The sequence below is a fragment of the Eleutherodactylus coqui genome, chromosome 6, assembly GCF_035609145.1.
Source record: "Eleutherodactylus coqui strain aEleCoq1 chromosome 6, aEleCoq1.hap1, whole genome shotgun sequence".
NCBI classification, from domain to species: Eukaryota; Metazoa; Chordata; class Amphibia; order Anura; family Eleutherodactylidae; genus Eleutherodactylus; species Eleutherodactylus coqui.
The window spans coordinates 168,406,939-168,430,814 of NC_089842.1; the positions used below are offsets into that span (position 1 = coordinate 168,406,939).

Genomic DNA, 23,876 nt, shown 5'->3' on the forward strand with positions numbered 1-23,876 from the left:
TTAACTGCCTTACAGCCGTAAGAGTTCAGCACTGAAGTATCATGTATATTAATGGGACAATCAGGGCTGACAAATATATCACTGACTGGCCTCTTCTTGGATCTCTAGCATGTTATAAACATTAAAGGAACAGTCCAGGCTCAACTGATACAATGTGTTATACTTTGTAACTTTTGCTGTTTGCAATGTAATGCTGTAAGGTGAAAGCTACTCCGGACTTCATTAAAATAAAACCACATTATTGTTTAAATCCATGCTCTCACTGGTTTAATACTAAGTACAGATTTATCAAAACATACTTACAGCATAATAATAATTATAGCAATAAAAAAGGAAAGCTACAACAACAAAAAGTTTCAAGTACTAGCAACCCAATAAATACTTATGGGTTCAAGGCCAATGAGAACTGACCAAACGAATGGAATTTTGTAAGATCAATTACAAAACTCCTAATTGTAATTATGCTGATCACAGATCAGCATAATAGATGCACGTCCATATATTACAAGATCACTGGAGAATGAGCTCCATTGTTATCCACGACACGTTGGTCAATAACCGTCGTCATCATCCAGCTCACAACCATAATCTGAAAAAGAAAAAAAAAGTGGAATTTTAGGCTTAACGTGCAGCTATATTACAATGGCAGGGAAGGAAAGTTTCATGGTTTTCTCTTGTTAATCATGGGATTTATGCTCAGATTAATTAACATAACATGGAAACAAAACTCACTGCTAATGCTGCTTTAACTTGTATGAATTCTCTCTTAGTATCTGGTTGCTTTCGGTTGGGCAGTAAAAGAAGCTACAATTTTTCAAAAAAGTGCAGATATAAAATCAATGAATCTTTATAATAAGTGATCCCTCAAGTTACAATGGCCTCAGGATACAATATTTTCAGCATACAATGGGCTTTCCAGTGCAGCCGTAACTTGAAAAAAATTAAAAATATGTCAGACAGTCCAGATCTGTATCCCGTGCACTTTCAGCCAATCAGCACGATCATTTCACTGGTAAATGCCTGTATTAGTAAAGTGCATGCACTGATTGGCTGTCTGGTAGCGCCTCTACAGTACAGTGCGAATGCGGTACTACTTATTCTATATTGCACTTTACCTGTCCCATGGTGAGCTATTAATTTAACACCGATGAGAACAGCTTGTATGTTTTGTACAGGACCTGAAAAAGCTGCTGTCATCTACATAGAACGTGATTTACAGTTTCCATCAGCTGTCTTGTGTCTACGTGTAAAAACTTGCTATATCTGTATTCGTTATCAGTTTGTCAGTTTTTTAATTACGTCTGGCTGACATTTTAGGGTTTCAAAAACAATGACCCATTTCCATAGTTATTGTTTCAACATACAAGATTTTCAACATATAATGGTCACTAGAGATGAGCGAGCATACTTGATAAGGCAAACTACTCGAGCGAGTAGTGCCTTATTCAAGTACCTGCCTGCTCGTCTCTAAAGATTCGGGTGTAGGCAGGGGGCGGGGAGCAGCGGGGAGGAACAGAGGGGAGATCTCTCCCTCCCGCTCCCCCCTGCTCAACGCCACAACTCACCTGTCACCAGCGCCAGCAGCCGAATCTTTAGAGACGAGTGGGCAGGTACACGAATAAGGCACTACTCGCTCGAGTAGTTTGCCTTATCGAGTATGCTCGCTCATCTCTAATGGTCACCTATCCATTAAAGAGACACTCCAGTCAGCAGCTGAAAATTGATGTCTAAGTTAGTACCTGAAGGGAATGAGGCAGTCAGAACCAATGAGGAGACAGGGGGTGTCTCCCAGACTACTTCAGGTTAGACAATGTAGCTAAACTATAGTCACAGATCACAACGCTGTCACAGTAGAATGGAGCTAGAAAGCAATCAAGGAGCTAGATCTGAGGAAGACTACTGTAAAGCCGCAGGCAAACACCTACTGTAGGTACTGATCAGTTCCTATTTCCTGACTGGAGGGTTGCTTTAATAATCTTTGTTGAGAGACCACTGCATAGGGCTTTGTAAAGTTATCATTTCAGCTAGTTACTTTTACGTGGCAGCCATACTAAATAGTATTTTTCCCTAAACTAAAAAATTATCAATATATGAACAAGTTGCTATTCAGTCATTTTTGGGTGCAGCAACATGGCAGTTATTACAGCTAAACTTTCAGCCCTCTCAGAAAGTATAAATATGAGTGAGGACGTATTCCTGCATAAGCCTGTCAAAATGGGGTGAGAGCCCCCGCAGGGACTATAATGCCAGCCATATTTCGGGTGCCTGTAGGGGTGTATGTATTTTGCGGGGTGTAGAGTCACAGGCTGCAGACGAGTGCTCTATAGAATATAAGATTCATTTTCCCTATGTGTTACGTATGTAACTCATCTCTTTTGGCTTCATGCAAGGCTGATCTAGCTATACGCATAGTAAGGCTGTGCCTATTGTATATTTATATATATTAAGTATACACACACAATTGTTAGGGAGAAGGGGATGACTGCTGAGGTTGCTAGATGTTCTGAGAAGAGTGCCACAATCTTCTGCCTTGTTTTGTAAAAGCAGACATATGTTTTAAAGCCAAACAATACTAAAAGGGGTTTTTTACCATTAAAGACATTTAATGCATTGAGGTGCAGTCAAAACTGCACTAGAAAAGCCAAGTGTATTTTTGTCACGCCTCTGGATGTCTCATGTGAATGGAGCGGTGATGTGCATGATTGGCTGTTTCATTCACTTCTATGGCACAGACAGAGGTCCATGTATTTGGCAGTCTTCCTCTGTTCCACAGTAGTGAATGGAGCAGTGGTCAGGCATGCGCTCCACTACTGCATTCACATGGGGCAATCGGATGCGCTGATCCTGTGGATAAGGGCCAAGGGCTTTTTATGGGAAAATCCTTTTCAGTTATGACTGACTTTATGTGCAAAGGCTAAGGCATCAGATGGAAATCCAATATTGACTTTATGGTACCATATATCTGTGCTTACCATTGCCTCCCAACAGCTGAAGTGCACTGACACAATGCTCATCCTCCTCCTCCTCTTCTTCCTCTACATCTTCCTCATGGTTATATGCAACCGGTCCACTCTCCACCACTATAGATTGGCTCTCCACAGGGCTACTGGATTCCTATAAAATAAAAGAACACCAACTGCATCAGTCAGGTTGGTCTTTCTATAAGGTAATAACTCTATGGACAGCCCTTGGGTATCCTGTGACTTCGTCTTTGGGGCGCCAAGGGGGTGACTGTCTCATCACTTAGATGCTGTGGCTGCTATTGACCCCAGTATCTAAGGGGTTAAAATGCAGGGATCAGAATTATTTATGATCCTAGTCATTACATTGGGATGATGGTTGTTATTTACAACTGCCACCTGCTGTTGCTGGGCCAGGCACAATGATGAATTATTATATTAACAGGCTTCCTTTCATGATGTTAGAGTGCAGGAAAGAGTTAATCTCTTATGAAACCACATTACCTCTTAAAGGGGCATACCCATCTGAGACTAATAAGTCTAATAAGTGAGGGTCTCAGAGGGACTTGCATCTCTATCGCTCTCTAGTTTTGGCGTCAACGCTGTATCAGTGACTGAATGTGTTGGCTGGGAGTTACGAAAACAGCATAGCACCATGATCTACGTTGTTTTAGTAGCTCAGAAGCTGTGGAAACAACATAGTTCACTGTGCTATTTTATTTTCGTAACTCCTGTTCACTTCTATTGGAGTTACAGAAACAGTGTAGCGCAGCCCGATAAGCTGTATCCTAAGTCCTGACCAGGCCGGTGGCAGTGGAGACCAAGACTAGAGATAAGTGTGCATTTTAGAGGTGGGACCTGCAGCTATCCAACTTTCTTGCAGTTGTGCTATGAAGGTCTCAGATGTGAATACCTATGCCAGTACAAATAGTCCAATTTAATGTCAGTAAGCAGGCAATGTATGGCAATGGTCTCCAACCTGTGGCACACCAGCTACAGTAAAATTACAGCTGCTGCCATGTCTTGAGACTTACAGTTTCACAACAGCCATAAAGCAGCAAGTTGGGGGCTTACTTTTCTTATAACAAAAGCAGATACTGAGAAATAAGAATTCAGTCAGTTCTAGCAACCAAGCTGTTCAGTAGAAAGTTCTCCAAGATCAGGATAAAAACCAGAGGCCTAAAATCTATAGCAAAAAAAATCCCTTTAAAAGATGGGAAAAAAAATCAAGATAATAAATATTTCTCTAAACAGACACTTCAAGGTGCCATGGCTGCTCACGGAATTTCACGGGCATCTCGGGGACCTTCTGTATTCTATAGCCACAGGAGTTAAGTACTAAACTAGTCATACATAACCAATCCTAGAAAAGGGATTAAGTGGCACAGGGGAAACTTTGTTCCTTGGGACAGATCATGCTTAGAATTTTCATCCAGCATGAGTAATGCTTGTGAGTGGTGTGGAACCCAAAATAAGCTGCTCATCGACTCATGGAGTCCACGGGAAGAAAAGAAGTCATCTAATTAAAATATGACCTCTTCTTAATTATCGTGCCTTTTTCCATCCTGCAGCCGTTCTAAAAATGTGCCATTTTTGTAATGAAGGAGAGTAGAAGTGATAATGTGTGTCCTTAGGCAGCGCAACGAGCCGTCTGACAAGATTATTTTTTTTACCTTATTGCTACCCTTTAAAATGTCGTTATCCAAATACTAAATGTATGATCACTTGGCATCAAAGGAAGAATTGTGGAATAATGAAATATGCCTTTTATAACTCCCCATTATTGTAGAATAAAAGAACTGTGGGTTCTAGTGAAAAATCTCTGGCACACTTAACCAGTTCAAGACCAGAGATTTTTCATTTTTTTCAACTCTAGTTTTTCATCTCTACCTTTCAAGAGCCATAATTTTTTTTTTCAACATATCTGTATGTAAGGGCTTGTTTTCTGCAGGACAAGTTAGATTTTTTTAATGGTACCATTTAATGTACCATATATCATCGTGGAAACCTTTAAAATTGTCACAAAAATACTGCAAGGCGAGACAGGGTATATACAGCAATAGTACTTTTAACTGCTCCCAGCTGGTCTGGATTGGCCAATAGAATATGCTATCAGAACGGATGGACCTTGTTAGTGCCATTTGTCTGGTAATGCAACTCCCCCTCATTCACTTTAATGGGTACAAACCAGATGCAGTGCATGGATAGCAGTGTTGCTGTATCTGGCAAAACAAAAAAAAGGGGCTGCCATGATCACTGGGGGTTCCAACAGCTAAACCAGTACCAATCACATATTTTTGTCTGCTGCACCTACTGTAGAAGTAGCTTATTGACTAGCACCCATACAGGGAGCAATCCTGATTATTGGATAATATAAAGGGATTCCCTAATATAAAAGTGCAGGTTTAGTACCAGGCTGTATTCTAAAACAGCAAGTTACCTTTTTCAATATCAATCTGTGAGGCCTAAGAACAATCTGTTAGAACATAAAAACGATGCTTCATTTCAGAAATCAATTCATTTTAATAACAGGCAGCCAAGGGGTATTTAATATTTCACACGGGATGATTTCAGTTCTATGCATTAAATGTCATTTGCGCTGCAAGCATCTGTCACCAGAACAAGGCATTCCAGGCTCGCTCTATGCTGGCAGACTAATCAAACAGCGGGTATTCCTTATGACTGACCTAAAACTGGCACATGTACGTGGGAGCTCTCACCATGGGGGGACAATATCCCTGTCTCTGTAGGAAGAGTCATCTATTTATGGAGGTTTTTGTATAACCCCAAAGTGAAAGTTGTGGCAGGCTTTGTATGCAGGGCATGTGGAAGCAGTCTCCACCCAAATAACTGCAAGGACTGTAAACAAGACAAGATTTCCGTCTCCCTGCGTTGGAGCTGTAACGTACCCTGACCTTTATTGTAATAAGATGCAATCTGACAGTTACCTGTTCCAGGGCTGCCTTCTTAGGTGGTTGCGTAGAAACCAACGGCCTTAATCTGAAACACAAAATAGAAAGTGATCACCAGTGCTCCTTGGAATTAATTAAAGATGAAGGAGCAAGCGGCGCTCAGCAATATCAGCATACAGCAGCGCACATGAGAAGCAACACGTAATATCCACAATATATCACAAGAGTAAAGCCGCCATATCAAGGTAAAAGCAGTAACTCATAACACCCATCTCCACAGCAGCAGCTGTATATACAGTATATACACAGTACAAGTCTTAGAGGCTCTCTGTTCAGTTACCTTCTTTCATCCCCAAATCCTTAGCAACTAATAGGCCACCTGTCTAACTGGGTCTGTACACCTTCAAAATAGTGGTGAGCTCTCGGCTGAAGGAGCATTTGGCCATTTCTCTCGACTCCGCCATACACATGAACACTTGGTTTGGCTGAGCCTTCATATGTTTTCTAAGGGAAGAGTGGAGAAAGCCGCAGACAGGCGACTCCAGTCGCCATAATAGTGAAGTTGTCACAAGAAGCTATGGTGGTAATGCAGGAGACCCTGTTTAGGATATAAGGTCCTATTTTAGCCCTTCCATGCAAGCTGAAAGAGTGCTAAAGTTAACTTTAATATAATGTACAGTAAGTACTGTGCAAAAGTTTTAGGCAAGTGTGAAAAAAATGCTGCAAAGCAAGAATTTTTTTCCAAAATATAAGGTGTATGTATGATGGACTGCAAACTTATTCAGCAGCAGGACAACGACCCCAAACACTCAGCCAATGTCATTAGGAACTATCTTCAGTGTAAAGAACAAGGAGTCCTGGAAGCGATGATATGGCCCACAGAGCCCTGATCTCTACATCATCCAGGGATTACATGGCAGAAGGATTAGAGCTAGACTACATCCATAGAAGATCTGTGATTAGTTTTTCAAGGGGTATCCTACTAACTTTCCTGCCGAACTCTTTCAAAAAACTGTGTGCAAGCGTATACTAGAAGACATGATGCTGTTTTGAAGAGTAAGGGTGGACCATATAGTGATCGAAGTTACCTTTTGTTCATTCACGTTGCATTTTGTTAACTAGCCAAAAAAGTAACACTTCTATTTTGGAAAGCATTCTTACTTTGTAGCACTTTTCCCACACCTGACTAAAGGTTTTACATAGTATTGTATGTGTTTTATACTATATCTGTTAGTTGCAGCTGGGTTCCCAGTAGATGCTGTGATGGTGCAAACTGAAGGTAGAATTGCTATTCTATGGAAAATATAGATACAGGCACATAAATGCTACATAGTGACAACAGCTATGGGTGTAGGACGCAATCTAAACAATGATGCTGGCGATATGTCAAGGTGAGACTTGGTTGTTACTTCCCAGATTTACTTTAAAAGGTCACAATCTACTAAGCGCAAAGAACAACTTCTCTAATATTACAAGTTAGTAACAAGATACAAGAAGAGGTTAGCTGTAGACCATAGAAGGAATTGAACTCACAAGTCATGTACAAGAACACAATAACGACGTGTGCGACAGAACACAGTGCAAAAATCAAAAAGGTATATAAAACACTGCATGTTTTTGGTGTGTCAGATTACATAATCAACCTGATGTTAACGCTTTAATACACCATGGCGTGGCGGATTTGTATGTAGCGGGATCAGCAACCCTTTAAATGCTCCAGATCGGTGTTTCGGGAGTCCTGAAGGCCCCCATGGCTGCCATGAATAAATGTCTATCAAAATGCAGTATAATGTAATACTATGGTATTACATTATACTGGATGAGTGATCAAATTATTGCAAGTTCAAGTCTCCTATGGGGACTAAAAATAAAAAAAAATACAAAAATAAGTTGTAGTAATTATTAGAAAAAAATAAAAAGGTAGCAAAAGTTTAAAAAAAAAATCCAAAATTAATAAACAAAAGCACAATATCACTGCGTATGTAATAGTCCAATCTATCAAAAGAACACATTTAATTTGCAGGGTGAACGTCATCAGAAAACAAAAAAAGCTACCAGAACTGCATTTTTTTGTCTCCAAGAAAAAATGTAATTAAAGTTAATCAGTCACATAAACTCCAAATTTATACCAATAAAAACAGGAGGACATCCCGCAAAAAACAAGGCCTCACACAAATAAATATATCAACATAAACAAGTTATGGCTGTAAGAAGATGGCAGCAGAAAATAATTTTATTTTTTTCTGAAGATTCTATTTTTTTTTTTTTTTTAAGTAGCACAGCAAAACCCAAACTATATAAATTTGGTATAGTCTTAATTGCACTGACTCTCACAATAAAGTTGCGCCATTTTTGCAGCAATGTGTACGTCCATAAAAACAAAGCTTTCCCCAAAGATGGCAGAATTTTGTTTTTTCCCCCTATTTCACTCCAAGTGCCAAGTGTCCGTTTTTGCCATTCGCATTGCTAGAGCCTGTGATTGGCTGAGAGGTTACATGGAAATTAAACAGCACATGATTGCTACCAGCTTCTTCCAGGTGTGGAGTGGCAGTGATCAGGATAGGTCAGTAATACCTGATCAGAGGGGGTCTGTCACCAGGGACCCCTGACAATTAGCCATTTGGCAGAGTAGCTAACAATCTGTATGGAGCAAAAAGCAGATACTACTGCAAATTGTAGCCCCGAGTGATATAGCAGGCACAGCTCCCACTGCAGTGAATGGTCCTTACTCTCGTGAAATCACTACTAGCAGAGTGCTCCTTGCATAATCTTATAATCGACAGGATGTACAGACTCCCTCATCCTAAACATCTAGTGGATCACATACCAAGAGATGTTCTGGCTCGCATTCATTTCTTCCATATAAAAGAGAAGCTGTTTGAGACGGCAGTTACTTGCACCCTACCAAGTACTGTCCCTATTTACAGATTTATTTACTGCAACTTTGGCATAAAAGTGATAACTGCTCCCTATCACCAAACGCTTAGAGACACTTAAAGGGGTTGTCTCGCGGCAGCAAGTGGGGTTATACACTTCTGTATGGCCATATTAATGCACTTTGTAATATACATCGTGCATTAATTATGAGCCATACAGAAGTTATTCACTTACCTGCTCCGTTGCTAGCGTCCCCGTCGCCATGGATCCGTCTAAATTCGCTGTCTTCTGGCGCTTGCGCAGTCTGGTCTTCTGCCTGGTGAATGGGGCCGCTCGTGCCGGAGAGCTGGTCCCGCGTCGTCATCGTAGCTCCGCCCCGTCACGTGTGCCGATTCCAGCCAATCAGGAGTCTGGAATCGGCAATGGACCGCACAGAGCCCACGGTGCACCATGGGAGAAGACCCGCGGTGCATCGTGGGTGAAGATCCCGGCGGCCATCTTGGAGAAGGAGGAAAGAAGTCGTCGCAGAGCGGGGATTCGGGTAAGTAATATATATATATTTTTTTTAACCCATCCCTTGGGTTTGTCTCGCGCCGAACGGGGGGCCTATTGAAAAAAAAACAACCGTTTCGGCGCGAGACAACCCCTTTAATAGCATATAAATAGGGATTTCCTGTGTGCCTACTAATAACCCAAGCAACACTACCTTCGCTGTTAAATCACCAAAAGAAGGGATTGATCTCTTACAACAATAGAACTTTGGATGTCTCCTTGCCTACTAGAGATTCAACTGGAGGAATGGCACGTTGTGAAACCTCACAAACAAATTCATGGTTGACTTCCAAATCTGCCCTGCTGGAATGATACTATGAAACATTCAAAATTTGGAAACGCCAAAGAAGTTTTACCCCTACTTTTGGTAAATGCCTCCAGAAGAGCTGCTGCATTTCCCTTTACAACTGAAACTTTGTGAAGGACTGTATTGTTGGGTTTTCCTTTTTTTTTTTTTTTATCCCCTTCTTTCCTTTTCGAATACTAGATTTGACCATTGGCTGGTATGGCATAAGAAAACCGCTCCCATGATGACAACTGTGCGCAGGTTTTAACTTCGTTTTATCAGAAAAAAATTTCATAGTACAGAATAGAGATGGAGTTTGGTTAGATGCATGTTACATGACATTGTGAAAAGAGGAGCAATCTGTGTAAATCGTACACATGACATGTAGAGAAACAGTCTGTACAAATATCAGTTGAACGACTAAAGACAATTATTTTCTGAACATTGAGTGTCTGTTGTATTGGTCAACTTAATTTACACGAATAACAGATCATCTGTGCTGGTTGTGCTAAATCACTATTTAGTAAGAGATTAAAGAGTGCAATGAACGGGGGCGTGGCTAGCCAGCAACAGGAGCGCACGCACGGGCCGGGGCTCCTGATTGCAGAGACATACCGGCGTGTTTCTGTCGCACCTGGAGGCCTCCACGGGGCCGAAACAGCTACCGCGGGCACTGCCGGACCGGGACGAAGTGAAAGAGACCCCCCGCGGGTCTCTAGCGAATACCGCGATTTTGCGGCCTACGGAACCGGGCGCATCCCCGGCCTGGAGTTACAGACGCGGCCGACCGGAAGTGAGGGCCGGCCGCGGAAAGCCGCGGTAAACGCCTGCCGAGGAGCACCGGAGGCGGGGGAGACAGTTGCTGGGATCTGCAGAGAGCCCGGGAGTGGGCAGAAGAATCAGGAAAGAGAGCGGCAGACCCACAGGACTGCAGACTGGGTGAGTGACGCCGCGGCTGCGGCCATCGGACCCTGCGGCTCCCCCTAAGCTCACCTACCCCTGTGGGACTGTGATAAAACCCTTGGGGCACTGGAAACCCCCTGCAGCGCAACAGACACCCCAGGCCAGCAGACACACTGAGGGGCCCCCTCCACCCCTCCCCCCAGCCGGACCTCACCTAGGCAGAGGGAGACAAGGGGTGCAGAGGAAGAGAATCGGGGGCAGTGCGGGGGAGGAAGTGGAGAGGGGACGCTGCGGAGAATAACGCGGGGTCCCCCCCCCCCCCTTTTTTTATTTTTTTCCTAAGGGAGCACTCTACTCCGAACCGAGGGGTGCAGTCGCAACTGCCTGCCCCCCCCTCACATTCCCGTGTGTCTCGCCCCCTGACAACGTGGCACCCCAGGACTGTAACTCACTGCCATATGCGCACCCAGAGGCTAGGATCTGAGCTTTTGCCTGAAAGAACCGTGTTAAAGGTGCGCGTAAACTACTACACTATGACTGCACCCCAACAGCCATGCAGTAAAGCTTAAACTGCGCATGAATCCCCCCCTGTGACATCTTATAAGTTCGAGCCTACGGACATTCCCTACTACTATTCTCCAACAAGATGGCGCCCACCAAGCAAGCCAAAATAACCAGCAAGCTGCAGCAATATTCTAGGCCCAGCACCTCAACGGACCCCCGACCCAATGCGCCCTCCAGCCCGCAGAGCGCGTCCCCTGAGGCAACAGCACCAGTTTCGCCCTCCGCATCTGGCCCAACTATCGCCGATGTATTGAAGGCGATTACAGAGTCGCGCTCTGCCCTCACAGAAAAAATTGATGCACTACAGTCGGACTTTGGTCTGCTGCGAGCGGACGTCCAAACGCTGAGAGAGCGTACAACAGAAGTCGAGACGCGAGTCTCCAACCTGGAGGACACTGTTACTCCACTCTCAGACCAGGTGCGCACCCTCAACTCCAACCTCACGGCGCAGGGGAAAAAACTGGATGATATGGAGAACCGCCTGCGCAGATGCAATCTCAGATTCATAGGATTGCCGGAGGGCGCTGAGGGCAGAGATCCTTGTGACTATCTGGAATCGCTCCTCAAACAGGAGTATGGCCCCAAATCTCTGTCACCCCTATTCTGCGTCGAGAGAGCACACCGCATCCCATCAAGAGCCCCGCCGCCCGGAGGCCCTCCACGCACCTTCATTGCAAAACTACTTAATTATAGGGACAGAGACAAAATTCTGGCGCTCAACCGTGAGAGAGACCCGATAAGGGTTGACGGACAAACAATACGTATCTTTCCGGACTTTTCCTTGGAGGTGCAGCAAAGGCGACAAAAATTTGTAGAGGCTAAGAAGATGCTGCGCTCAAAACAACTGGTCTACGCCATGCTATATCCTGCCAGACTAAAGGTGATCAAGGATAACCGCTCCCATTTCTTTGAAAACCCGGAGGATGTCCTAAACTGGCTCGAACAAAATTAACCCGCACCGTGAGACTTTCACAGATGCATATATGATGCGGCTGGCCGGTCATCATTTTCCTAGGATCATTGCAGCATAATAGTGGAGGGTACCTCTCCCCCCCCCCCCCCTTTCTTTTCTTTTTTTTTTTTTTTTTCTTCTTCTTCTCTCTCTCTCTCTCTTTTTCTCTCTTCTTCTCTCTCTTTTCTTTTACCCCCTCCCCCTCCACTTTAGGTAAGAAGGCCGGCGGCCGAAGATAATGAAGATGAAAAACGGCGTGGGCTGCGATAAAACTGCTTTTCTCCTACGTGGACTGTGGGGGCCGGACTGGACTGGGGGCCTACGCAGCGCCCGCGGCCCGTACCGGGCACCTATAGCCTACACGGACGCAGCCCACGCCCACATAACCTTGTCTCTGTTTCTTCACAGGGGGACTTTATTTTTATGCCTATAACTGCTGTTATTGTTCTGCATTTTTCTGTTATAGCCTGTTGGTGACTTTCTCCTGGGGCAAGGCCTTACGCCCCCTACAAAGTCGTGAGTTATGGGATCGAAACCTGTCCAAAGTTCGGGGGGATGGGTAGGGTGGGAGGGGAGGGTTTTGTTTGGGGTTGGTAAATGGGAACTGATTTTGGTTCGTTTTGTAATTTCTATTTGTGGTCGTTGGCGCGACTCTTTTTCGGATGCTTTAACCTGCGGGAATAGTCGCCAGTCCCCTGAAAATGGCTAGCATGTACTTGAAGCTGGTCTCCTGGAATGTCAGGGGCCTAAATTCTAAAATTAAAAGAGCATTGGTTTTTGACTTCCTTAAAACTCGCTCCCCCCACATGACACTACTCCAAGAAACACACCTTAGGGGCTCGAAGACGCTGTCGCTTAAGCGGGCAACAATAGGCTCAGCATATCACGCGACTTACTCCAACTACGCTCGCGGAGTCAGTATACTGGTGGCCAAATCGGCCCAGTTTGCCCTCCGCCAAATACACATAGATCCTGGGGGGCGCTACCTGATCCTACAGGGAACCTTCCATGGCCGCCTCCTCACGATAGTAAATGTTTACCTGCCACCACCTGCTAACATTGAAATACTTCACGAGGTGATGGTACGAGTGGTCCTCCTGGAGGCGGCCCCGATAGTAATCATGGGAGACTTTAACCTGATCTTGGACCCGTTGCGGGACCGCCTCACTCCAGCCGCCTCTGCGCGGACTCGGCTCCCTGGGTGGGCCGACTCCTACTCACTGCAGGAAATATGGCGAGCGAGACACCCACATGACAGAGCTTACTCGTGTCATACCCCGACCTACAATGCCTTCTCGCGCATAGATCTCTGTTTTGGCTCCCCGGACTGCCTCCTCATGGTTCGCGATATATCCTATCTGCCCAGGGGCATTTCAGATCACTCCCCACTCCAACTGGTGCTTGACCTGGGAGTCGAGGGAAGCCGCCCTGCGTGGAGGCTGAGCCCGCTGTGGTTGGAACAGAGAGAAGTACACGAATACGCAGAACAAGAGGCTGAAATGTACTGGGAGGTCAACGAGGGGACGGCCTCGGAGCTGGTGGTCTGGGACGCATTTAAAGCCTTTACCAGGGGATCCTTTACCTCGGCTATTGCCGAGCATAGAAGATCCCTAGGGGCCCGCCGCTTGGATCTGGAACGGCGCCTTGATTTAGCAGAGACTAGGCACATAGCAGACCCCTCCCCGGAAACCACTACAACCCTGGGTGCCCTGCGACGGGAATATAGACTACTGCTCATTGAATACACTAAGAAGAAACTTCTGTATTCCCGCCACCGGATCTTTGATCAGGGAGACAAGAACGGCCACTTACTGGCCTACCTGGCTAGAGAGGACCAGACACTGCCACCGATTACGGCGGTGTGTGATGGCACGGGCACTCTAATAAGCGATCCCAAATTAATTAACCAAACGTTCGCCCAATTCTATGGTGATTTATATACCTCCAGGCTGGGCTGTACTGAAACACAGCTCCTGGCGTACCTAGAGGACATTCCCTTCCCCACACTGAGTGGAGACAGCGCGGCCCACCTGGATAGCGACCTGAGTATAGAAGAAATAACGGAAGCCATTAAGGCACTTCCCAATAGGAAATCACCAGGTGTGGACGGGCTCCCTGGGGAATGGTACAAAAAGAATGTGGAAACCCTGGCCCCGCGACTCCTCACATTATATAATTCTATTATGCGAGAGGGGACATTACCGGACACAATGCGTAAAGCCCTTATAATAATGATCCCCAAAACCGGGAAGGACCCCACGGACTGCGGCTCTTACCGCCCCATTTCTCTTCTTAACAGCGACGTAAAAATAATTGCAAAAATTCTGGCGACGCGTATAAACTCGGTGTTGAAAGAGATCATACACGCGGACCAGTCCGGCTTTATGCCTGGCAAGAGCACGGACATGAACCTAAGAAGACTCTTTGATCACTTATCATACAAACACACTAACTGTGGGAAGCGCACCCTGGTATTCATAGACCAGGCAAAGGCCTTCGACTCAGTAGAGTGGAAGTACTTATGGGCGGTGATGCGGCGGTTCGGATTCGGGCCAACCTTCATTAAATGGATCGAGATCTTATACGACTCCCCAGTGGCCAACATTAAAACTAATATACATGTTTCTGCCCAGTTTTCCTTAAGTAGAGGCACAAGACAGGGCTGCCCTCTGTCCCCCGCTTTGTTTGCCCTCGCCATAGAGCCCCTGGCAATCCAAATTCGAACGTCACCAACAGTGAAGGGATTTAAGCTGAACAACTACGAGGAGCGCATAGCGCTCTATGCAGATGACACCCTCCTCTTCCTTCAAGACCCGGGGGCGTCTCTAGACGCGGCTCTGGCTATATTTAGCGCATTCGGCACACATTCTGGCATCAGGGTCAACTGGGACAAAACCCATTTGTTGGCGGTGGACCCTGGGGCCGCCGAGCTCCCTCTACCCGCCCCGCTGAGTTGGACGACCCAGACCACCTACTTGGGAGTAAAGGTCTCAGCGGAACTATCCGCCTTCTACAACTCCAACTTGGTCCCCCTCCTGGCCTGGGCCGAGGAGGTGGCGATACGCTGGGCTTCTCTCCCGCTTACCCTGGTGGGCAGAATAAACCTGCTAAAAATGAAACTGCTACCAAAATTCCTGTACATATTGCATAATTCCCCTATGCTAGTCCCAAAAAAATTCTTTACCAGGCTTCGTGGGATAGTGCTGCGCATACTGTGGAGAGACACTACACCCAGGATTAAGTTGGAGACCTTGTGTCTCCCGTCGAGCGGAGGGGGACTGGCCCTACCGCACTTTTACTACTATTACCTGGCTAGCCAACTGGTATACGCGGGATGGTGGATATGCTCGTCAAACTACAACCCAGCGGTGGGCCTGGAACGTAGAATGGTGGACCCTACGCAGAACCTTCGGGGACTGCTACTGAGCGGCCCCTCATCCTCGGTCGGCCCGCTGCCCACGCCGATGCTGGTGACGCTGGAGATCTGGCGGCGGGTCACGAGACTGTCAGCTGAAGAGGAGACAGCGCGATCCCCACACACTCCCCTCTGGAATAACCCCAAATTGCCACATTTCCAGCGCCTCCCGGAGTCTGCCTTCTGGAGACGCCGGGGCGTCAATGTCCTCTCCGACATAGTCAGCGAAGGCAAGCTCTGTACCTTTATGCAGTTACGGGTTGCCCGCGGTCTGCCCGAAAATTCTTACTTTAGATATTACCAATTACGAGATGCGGCCAGGGCTCAGTTTGGGGGTTCGTCTGTCCCACTATCCATGACGCGACTGGAGAGCCTGGCGCAGATGTGCAGCCTTGTCAGGCCGCTGTCGAGTTTCTATGCTCATACAGCGCGACATCTGGCCCCACTGGGCGAGAGGGCCGTACAGAGATGGGAGGTGGACATTCCTGATCTGACTTCAGGGGAGGATGAGGATATACTGGACGGATCTGGTCCCCCCCTGGTTAGCGCTAGAGACAAGCTCATCCAAGTCAAGTTTCTACACCGCATATACTACACCCCCTCCAGGTTGTGCACAATGGGCCTGCTCCCTACTGCAGCGTGCCCACGATGTATGGTGGCGGATGGGACGGTCATGCATATGTTTTGGGAGTGCGCGGTCCTACAGGAATACTGTCGAGAAGTGCTTGTCTTTATGGAAACTCACCTAGGGGCACCAAGGATCATGCATCCTGGAACGTGCCTTTTTGGGCTCGTGGGAGACCTGCCGGTGTCCGCGGCAACACGTACACTGTACAAGCTGCTTCTCTTTTATGCAAAAAAAGTGATTCTACTTAATTGGAAACACCCTGGGAAGCCGACTAGGAGCGCATGGGTCAGGGTCGTTAACGCCGAAGTCCCAATGTATAAGCTGACGTATATGGCCAGGGGGTGCCCTGAAAAATTCGACAAGATCTGGGGTGGCTGGGTGAGTTGCTCAGCGACGGTGTCGGGAGAGCCAAACCAGGTGGTAGGGGGGGAGTGAGAGAGAGAGAAGGACAAAAAGAGAGTCATCTGCTCAATTTAAGTTAAAAGCCCAGTGCTCAGAAAACTAATTCTTTTTTCCCTCCGCTATTCCCACAAAAAAGGAGGAAGAGAGGGGAAGGGGAGAAGGGAAATACTTTTTCCTTTTTCTTTTTTTTCTCTTTAAGAGAGTCGCGCCAGGGGGTGGGTGGGGGGGGGGTCTAAGTTTAAGTCTTTGTTTTTGTTTTTTTTTCTGATTGATTACAATTGATCTATCCAAAAGTTAAACTGTTGTTCAGTAATAATCAATAAAGTTAGAGTTTTAAGGGGGGTGAAAGAAATAAAAAAGCACTAGCCAGACATAGCATGCTAAGAAGAAATATACCTATGTATGCAGGCGGAGACTGCCTCTACCCTGTTTTCATGCAATGTACTGTCTGCTGAACCTGATACCTGTGGTGCCAATCATCTGTATTTATATGCTTGTTTATTCCTGGCTAAATAAAATTCCTTTAAAAAAAAAAAAAGAGTGCAATGAACAGAGTAACGAGAGAGAGAGGAAAAAGAGGAATGGGTCATGTCCTGGTGTTAATCTGGAGATAAAGTAATTGACGAGCCAGACACCCCATGTCTCCTGGAACCTGCCTGGGCAGCCTCTATTCTGGAAGACGATTTTTTCCTAGGGAATAACAGTATTTACCAACTTAATCCAGTGTGATAGTAGAGGTGGATCTGCAGCCATTCAATGGAAGACTACGACTTTGCGAGCCAAGAATAGTACCTTTTTAAGGAAAATACGTGTGTTCTTGGGCTAGAGTTCTTCTGTTAAAAGGCCAAATAAGATTAATTGGGATCTAAGTTTATGTTAAAAGGGGGCAATAGAAGTGAGTTTATAAAAGGTAACAATATTAGACCAGAAATCATTAACTGGAGAGCAATCCCAGATCAGATGCCAGAAATTTGCTTCCAGTTGGTGACATCTATGGCAAGAGTTTGAGGGGATATTACCCATTCTATATAGACTACTAGGAGTAAGGTATGCTTGGTGAATTATATAGAGTTGGATCAGTTTATTGTATACAGCGGGAGAAACAGATAGATGTGATTCAATGATGTCCGCCCAATCTTCAGTTGTAAGTGATGGGATAGAGCGCCTCCATTTGTCAAAGGCCGGGAGCGGGTTGAAGCCTATTTTAGCCGAAAGCAGGTGCGTGTAGAGCACCGAAATCAAGCCCCTGGGTCCTTGGGAATTAAGAATGACAACTGTGGGAAATTTGGAGATTTGGGTAGAGGTGGGAGGAACTTGGGTGCTTAGTGCGTGTCTTAATTGAAAAAAATCTAAATAATTGAAGATGTTGGAATTGTAGTGTCTCACGCATATTGTAAACGTGGGGAATACACCATCTGTATATACGTCGCCCAGTGAGACAACCCCTAGGCTCGTTCAATATTTGGGGTCTGTAACCGACTGCAAGGCAATCAATCCAGAGTTGTTCCAAAGGGGGAGGTCGGACACCACGTCCTCATATCTCTGAAGAGATTTAGCCTCCCTCCATACACTCAGAGCTAGTTTATGAAGCGGTAATAAATCAGAAGAATTAGAACATTCAGAGAATTCTAAATAATTCAACAGATTATTGCCTTTTACTTGGTATTCAAGATATTGATCCGCAGTGGGTTTTCCCTGGTTCAAAACCCAAGGTTGAATGTTCCGTAACTGTCCAGCCAGGTAATAAAGTCGCAGGTCCGGGAGGGACATTCCGGCTTGATTTTTGGGTCTCTGTAATGACGATAGACTTAGTTTGGATCGGGAGGAGCCCCATATGAATGATATGATGAGGGAGTTAAAGGATTGAAAAAATTGTTTTGGAATGATCAATGGCATATGTTGCAGTATATATAGACATTTAGGCTGTACAGCCATTTTGACAAGGTTTATGCGTCCAGCTACCGAGAGAGGCAGCTTGGAGCACTGTCTGAGTTTATGTTTTATAGTTTCTAGTAGGGGGATAATGTTATCCTCCAGAGCTTTATTGTGGTCTCGGGACATATTCACTCCTATTATCTGAATGTGGAGACCACCGCTAAGCCGTATCTAGGAACCCAGGAATCATCTTTCGGGTTGTGACCTGTGTATAGAATTCTAGATTTGGACCAATTGACATGTAGCCCAGAAAATTGGGAGAAATTATCTATGTGGATCACGGCTTGGGAAAAGGAGATTTCTGGGTTAGATTAGAAGAGGATTGTGTCATCCACATAGAGACCCACCTTACTCTCGAGACCCCCCCAACTACTGTGGGGGTACATCTCAAGCGAATCGCCAGAGCCATAGAGGCTCTGGCGAACAAGGCCGGGGATAGTGGGCATCCCTGACTGCTGCCCCTAGACAGCCAAAAAAAAAAACGGTGGAAGGGATACCATTTATTACCACATTGGCACTCGAGGATTTGTATATGATTTTAATCCATTGCATGAATCGAGGGCCAAACCTGAAACGGATTAAGCTGGCCTCCAGGAAGCTCCACTCCAGGGAGTCAAAGGCTTTCATCATGTCCAGTGATACGAGGGCCCATGGCATGTTAAATTGTCTGCCAAGTTGGATGACCGTCTGGACTTGATGCATGTTGATTGTTGGAGATTTCCCTGGCATGAAGCCAGTCTGGTCAGGGTGTATGATAGAGAGAATGACCTGGTTTAGTCTGGTTGCTAGAATTTTGGTTAGAATTTTGTAGTCTGTGTGGACTAGTGAAATTTGGCGATAAGTGCTACAATCCATCGGGTCTTTGTTAGGTTTCAATAAATATATAATGGTAGCTTTATAGAAACAGGAGGGGAGGGATTCGCCTAGCTGGGCCTGATGTAGAGTTTTATGTAGTAGTGGAGTAAGTTGTTCACAGTATTACTGATATATTTCTACAGGAAGGTCATCTGGACCAGGGGATTTATTGGGCGCCATGTCTTTGATGGTTTGTTGGATTTCGTCTAAAGTAATTGGAGCTTCCAAAAACGCCACTTGTTCAGTAGAGTGTTGGAAACGTCAGGTCTTGAAGATAGTTAAGAGTATCTAGAGTGGCATTATTGGTAGAGGAGCTGTAGAGGTTAGCGTAAAACTCCCTAAAGCAATTTGTAATAGAATGTGCATCAGTGAGTACCATGCCTTGTGAATTTTTAATCTTAAGGATAGAATTGGACTGGTTTTCTTGTTTAATAAGGTTGGCTAACAAGTGGCTAGATTGATTTCCCAACTCAAAGTAATATAGTTTAGTAAAAAATAATTTATGTTTAGTCTTTTCATAGATTTGGTGTTGATAGAGGCGGGAGAAGCCAAGTCAAGTTACTTTATTAGAATCTGTAGGATCAGAAATACATAGTTTTTCAGCTTCAGATACCTGAGCTTCGAGGTCCCTATTGGCTTGAGATGTTGATTTTTTTAATATAAGAAATGGCAGATTTGAGGCAACCTCTAAGGTATGCCTTAAGGGTATCCCATTTCAGAGTGTAATGGGTGTTGCTGTCATGAGCATCCAAAAATATTGATGTGTGAGTGGGTGTTTGGTCACCGGAGCTGGTGAGTTTAAGCCAGAATGGGTGTAATTTCGAAGTAGAAGTAATCTTGTGGTAGAGGAATTTAAAGAATAGTAATATCGGGCTATGGTCTGATATGCCACGTGGGCAGTGTGTTATGCTGGACAAGTACATCGCCTATGTCGGAGAGCTAAATATGTAGTCAATTTTTGATAAAGTATTGTAGCCTGGAGAGTGACAGGTATATTCAAGGGTAGTGGGGTGGTGTAGACGCCAGAGGTCGACCCAGGCTACACTATCAATCAGCTGTTGTAGAGGGGAGCTAGCTGTGGTGGGGGTTACAGGAGATATTAGAAACCTGTCTATGGCCGAGTTCATCACTTGATTGAAGTCCCCCATACAGGTGACACATGCCGAGGGGTACTGGTGGGCAAATGCTATAGCAGCTTGTAGAAGGTAAAGATTATTATGATTGGCAGATTGTATATGCATAAGATAATATAAGGCTTAGAGTCTATTTCTGCGTATACAAAGATAAATCTGCCTTCAGGGTCTCTGCGGGTATTAATGGGATTCCATCTTAGTGATTTGTGGATGAGGAGTGAAATGCCCCTGGAGAAAGAGGTGTGAAAGGAATGGCTTACTCATTGAACCCATGTTTTTTTTTTTAAAGACGTCAGCTTTCTATAATGAGATGGGTTTCCTGCAAACACATAATATCGGGGTTAATTTGTTTGATAAATGAGAAAACAGCTTTACGCTTAGCGGTGGTGCCCAGACCTCGTACATTCCAGCTAAAGCATGTGAAGGACATTGGAAAATATGATAAAGCTCAAACGGTATACCCAGGTAAAAAGGCATTCTGTATACAATAGGAAGAAGAGAGCACCAGCACAGACTTACTGATAAATTAACATGAACCAAACTATAACAGTTTGAATAGCATCTAGATCTCTACAGTTTAGAATCCTTGCCAGGAATGGACGTGGGAGGGGGGGCCCAGGAGGCGGGGGTTTAGTAGGGACTTGGTGAGCCCTCCCCACGGTGAAGGAGGCAGAGAAAATGTCACCCCCTAGTATACATTTCAGCCAGTTTTCAGTAAATGACTCTGGTTGAGAGCCCTCCGCTTTTTCTGGGAGACCAATTATACGTAGGTTGTTGCGGCACAAACGGTTCTCTAAGTTGTCCGTCTTAGACTGACAGAATTCTGATTGCCTTATAGCTTTCTGTATCGACGCCGGGAGTGGCCTTAGGGAGTCCTCAACATCAGAGACTCGGTCCTTCATCTCACTTATCCTACCCCGCATATTTTGTAGATCTTGCCCTAGCAAAGTAACATCCGCTTAAACCTCATCTATTTTGCCCTTGAGGGAGGATTTGGAAGCGTAGATAGCTTCTAGATGTTGTCGTAGAGTTGGTTCCTGACCCTGCCCAGGGTCGCCCTCACTCTCCCTTTCCTTGAGCAGATCGCACCAGGTCGTGGTGTGTGGTCAGGCGTGTCTACCTGGGAGAATTCTTTAAGCTTTTCGACTGTTGAACAACCCTTAGTTCAGGTACTCATGTTGAACAGGTATCGAGCACGGGAGGTTCATAGAGGGTGCAGGAGGTCAGCTCCAATCAGTCGCCGGCGACGAGCAGCCGGCCCCGATGTCACAGCGGGGCTCATAGGGCAGGGAGCCTCCAGCAGCCCGCGCCGCTAGCCCAGGGCGGCGGATGTCAGTTAGCAGGGCGTTGGCGCGCAGCTCCTCTTATACTCCCGCACGCGATCCCCACAGCCCCGCCGCCAAGATCGGGGAGACGACTCCAGTACAGGACCACAGTGATCAGTCTTAGGCAACTCGTCTTAATGCTGATCATCTTAAATCATGCATTCCATATCTAAATGGCCAAAATAACAAAGAAAACTCACAAACTCCATAGATCTAGCAAATAATTTTCAGCTTTATATGATCTTAAGGACGCCACTTCTAAGTTTCCAAGTTCAAAACAACTAATTCAAGAGTTTCTGCAAAAAAATTCAACTTACCTACTCTCTTTAAAACTCAACACGAAGCTCTTGATTCACCTGTTACGGTAGCAGAGGTGCTCAAACACATTAACTCTAATGTAAATTGTCTTGCCTCTATGGCTTTACTAATGCTTATTATAAGACTTTTCAAAATCTCTTAGCTCCGCATTTGTATTTAAGGCCCTTCAACTGGCGGCTACAGAAGGTTCTTTTCTTAAAAGAATATCAACAAGCCTTAATAGCTACCCTTCCTAAATCAGAAAAACAACCAGATTACCCAAAGAAATTTCAGCCTATCACTATTAAACAAGGATATCAAAGTCTATCCAAAACCCTTTGGCCTCCAGACTAGCACCTCTCTTGCCTTATTTGATTGAAGAAGATCAAGTTGGCTTTGTGAAAGGTCGGCATGCATCAGATAACACTAGAAGGGTCCTAAATCTTGTGCATTATATTGAATCCACATATATCCCTACGGCTTTTCTTGCTCTGGATGCTGAAAAGGTGTTTGATCATACAAACTGGTCTTATGCCTTCACAGCTCTAGAAAAAATTGGCTTTAGCTGCCTTTTTCTCAATGCAATATCTGCATTGTATTCAAACCTTTTGGCACAAATATTCACCAATGGCGCTCTATCAGATGATTTCAAAATTACCGATAATAGTAAACAGGATTGTCCTCTATCACCACTGATCTTTATACTGTCCCTGGAACCATTAGCTGAAGCTCTTTAGACAACGATTATCGCTCAACATTTTTAAAAGCCATCTTTTAGTGATAATTGTTGTATGTACATGCGCCCATCTTTCACAGTACTGCCTGAAAACCATCATTCAGCAGAACAGCTGATAAGCAGGACCGCACACTGTGCTCTGCCAGGGGAGCACTGATGACAGCTGATTACATTGTATCAGCTGTCAGCCCCGCCAGCAGATCAAAGAAAAAGTAATTCGGGAACAGTGGGTGGTGTGTTCCCCGATTACAGGTCCTGGTGACTCACGCTACTAATTGATATTAATAGGCGTTAGTACCAAGTAGTAGTTTATACAAAATGATTGCTCAAAAGCCATCTTTTAAGCGATCATCTTTGTGGTGTAAACGCAAAAAGGTATACAGATCAGTGATTAGGTGCACCTTATATCATTATATGCGGATATTAGCTTGACCCCATCAGATCCCATACCCTTTGTTGACAATGCATTACAGAATATAAAAGAATTTGGACATGTATCTTACTACAGAATAAAACACAAAAAATCCCAAATCTTGCCCATGAATCTTCCTAATGACATATTACACTATCTACATAACAAACATCCGGCATAAAATATCTAGGTATAACATTCATCACCTCACATAAAAAGAACTTTACAAACACAGTTTTGATGCTATGTTGAAAATACTGACGTCTCACAAAGACTAAATTTTAGGTATCCCGGATGGGTGAAGTTACCACCTTTAAAACAAACGAACTATAATCATTCACTTCTCGTCCGTCGTTTATTTCATGCAGGATTAAAAATCGTGGCTCGTTCATTTACCGTTTAGTTCAAATAGCGCTCAGTCGTACAGCAAATGTGAGGGATTTCTTGTTTGAATGAGCCAAAGATGTATCTGCCAATATAAAAAGGCTGTACAAGCGAACTTTGACATCATTCGCATGTTAACCCTTTCCAATCCAATTTGTATTCTGGTTTTCCTAGGGGGCTTACTCTTTTTTTGCCATTTTACAACGGCGCTATATGCTGTCTAAAGCCAGTACTGCATGAGGCGACACATTGGATAGACTCCGACAGCAGAGAGGCTGGCAATATACAGTAAGAGAACCCTGACGGACGTCTTCCAACATCGGAGCTGTACAGCCTTAAATCATAATG

General features: G+C 45.0%; 1 protein-coding gene across 2 annotated transcripts in view; it reads right to left on the reverse strand.

Annotated features, from left to right (window-relative positions):
• Positions 1–252: 252 nt before the first annotated feature.
• BRF1 (BRF1 RNA polymerase III transcription initiation factor subunit) overlaps positions 253–23,876 on the reverse strand; it is a 286,967-nt gene continuing 263,343 nt past the window's right edge. For both annotated transcript variants that reach the window (XM_066608177.1, XM_066608176.1), the window contains exons 16-18: positions 5,909–5,960; positions 2,973–3,114; positions 253–589 (exon numbers count right to left, since the gene is read on the reverse strand). In XM_066608177.1, coding sequence (XP_066464274.1) covers positions 552–589; positions 2,973–3,114; positions 5,909–5,960 — 232 coding nt within the window. In that variant the 3' untranslated portion in view covers positions 253–551. The remainder of the gene's footprint in view (positions 590–2,972; positions 3,115–5,908; positions 5,961–23,876) is intronic.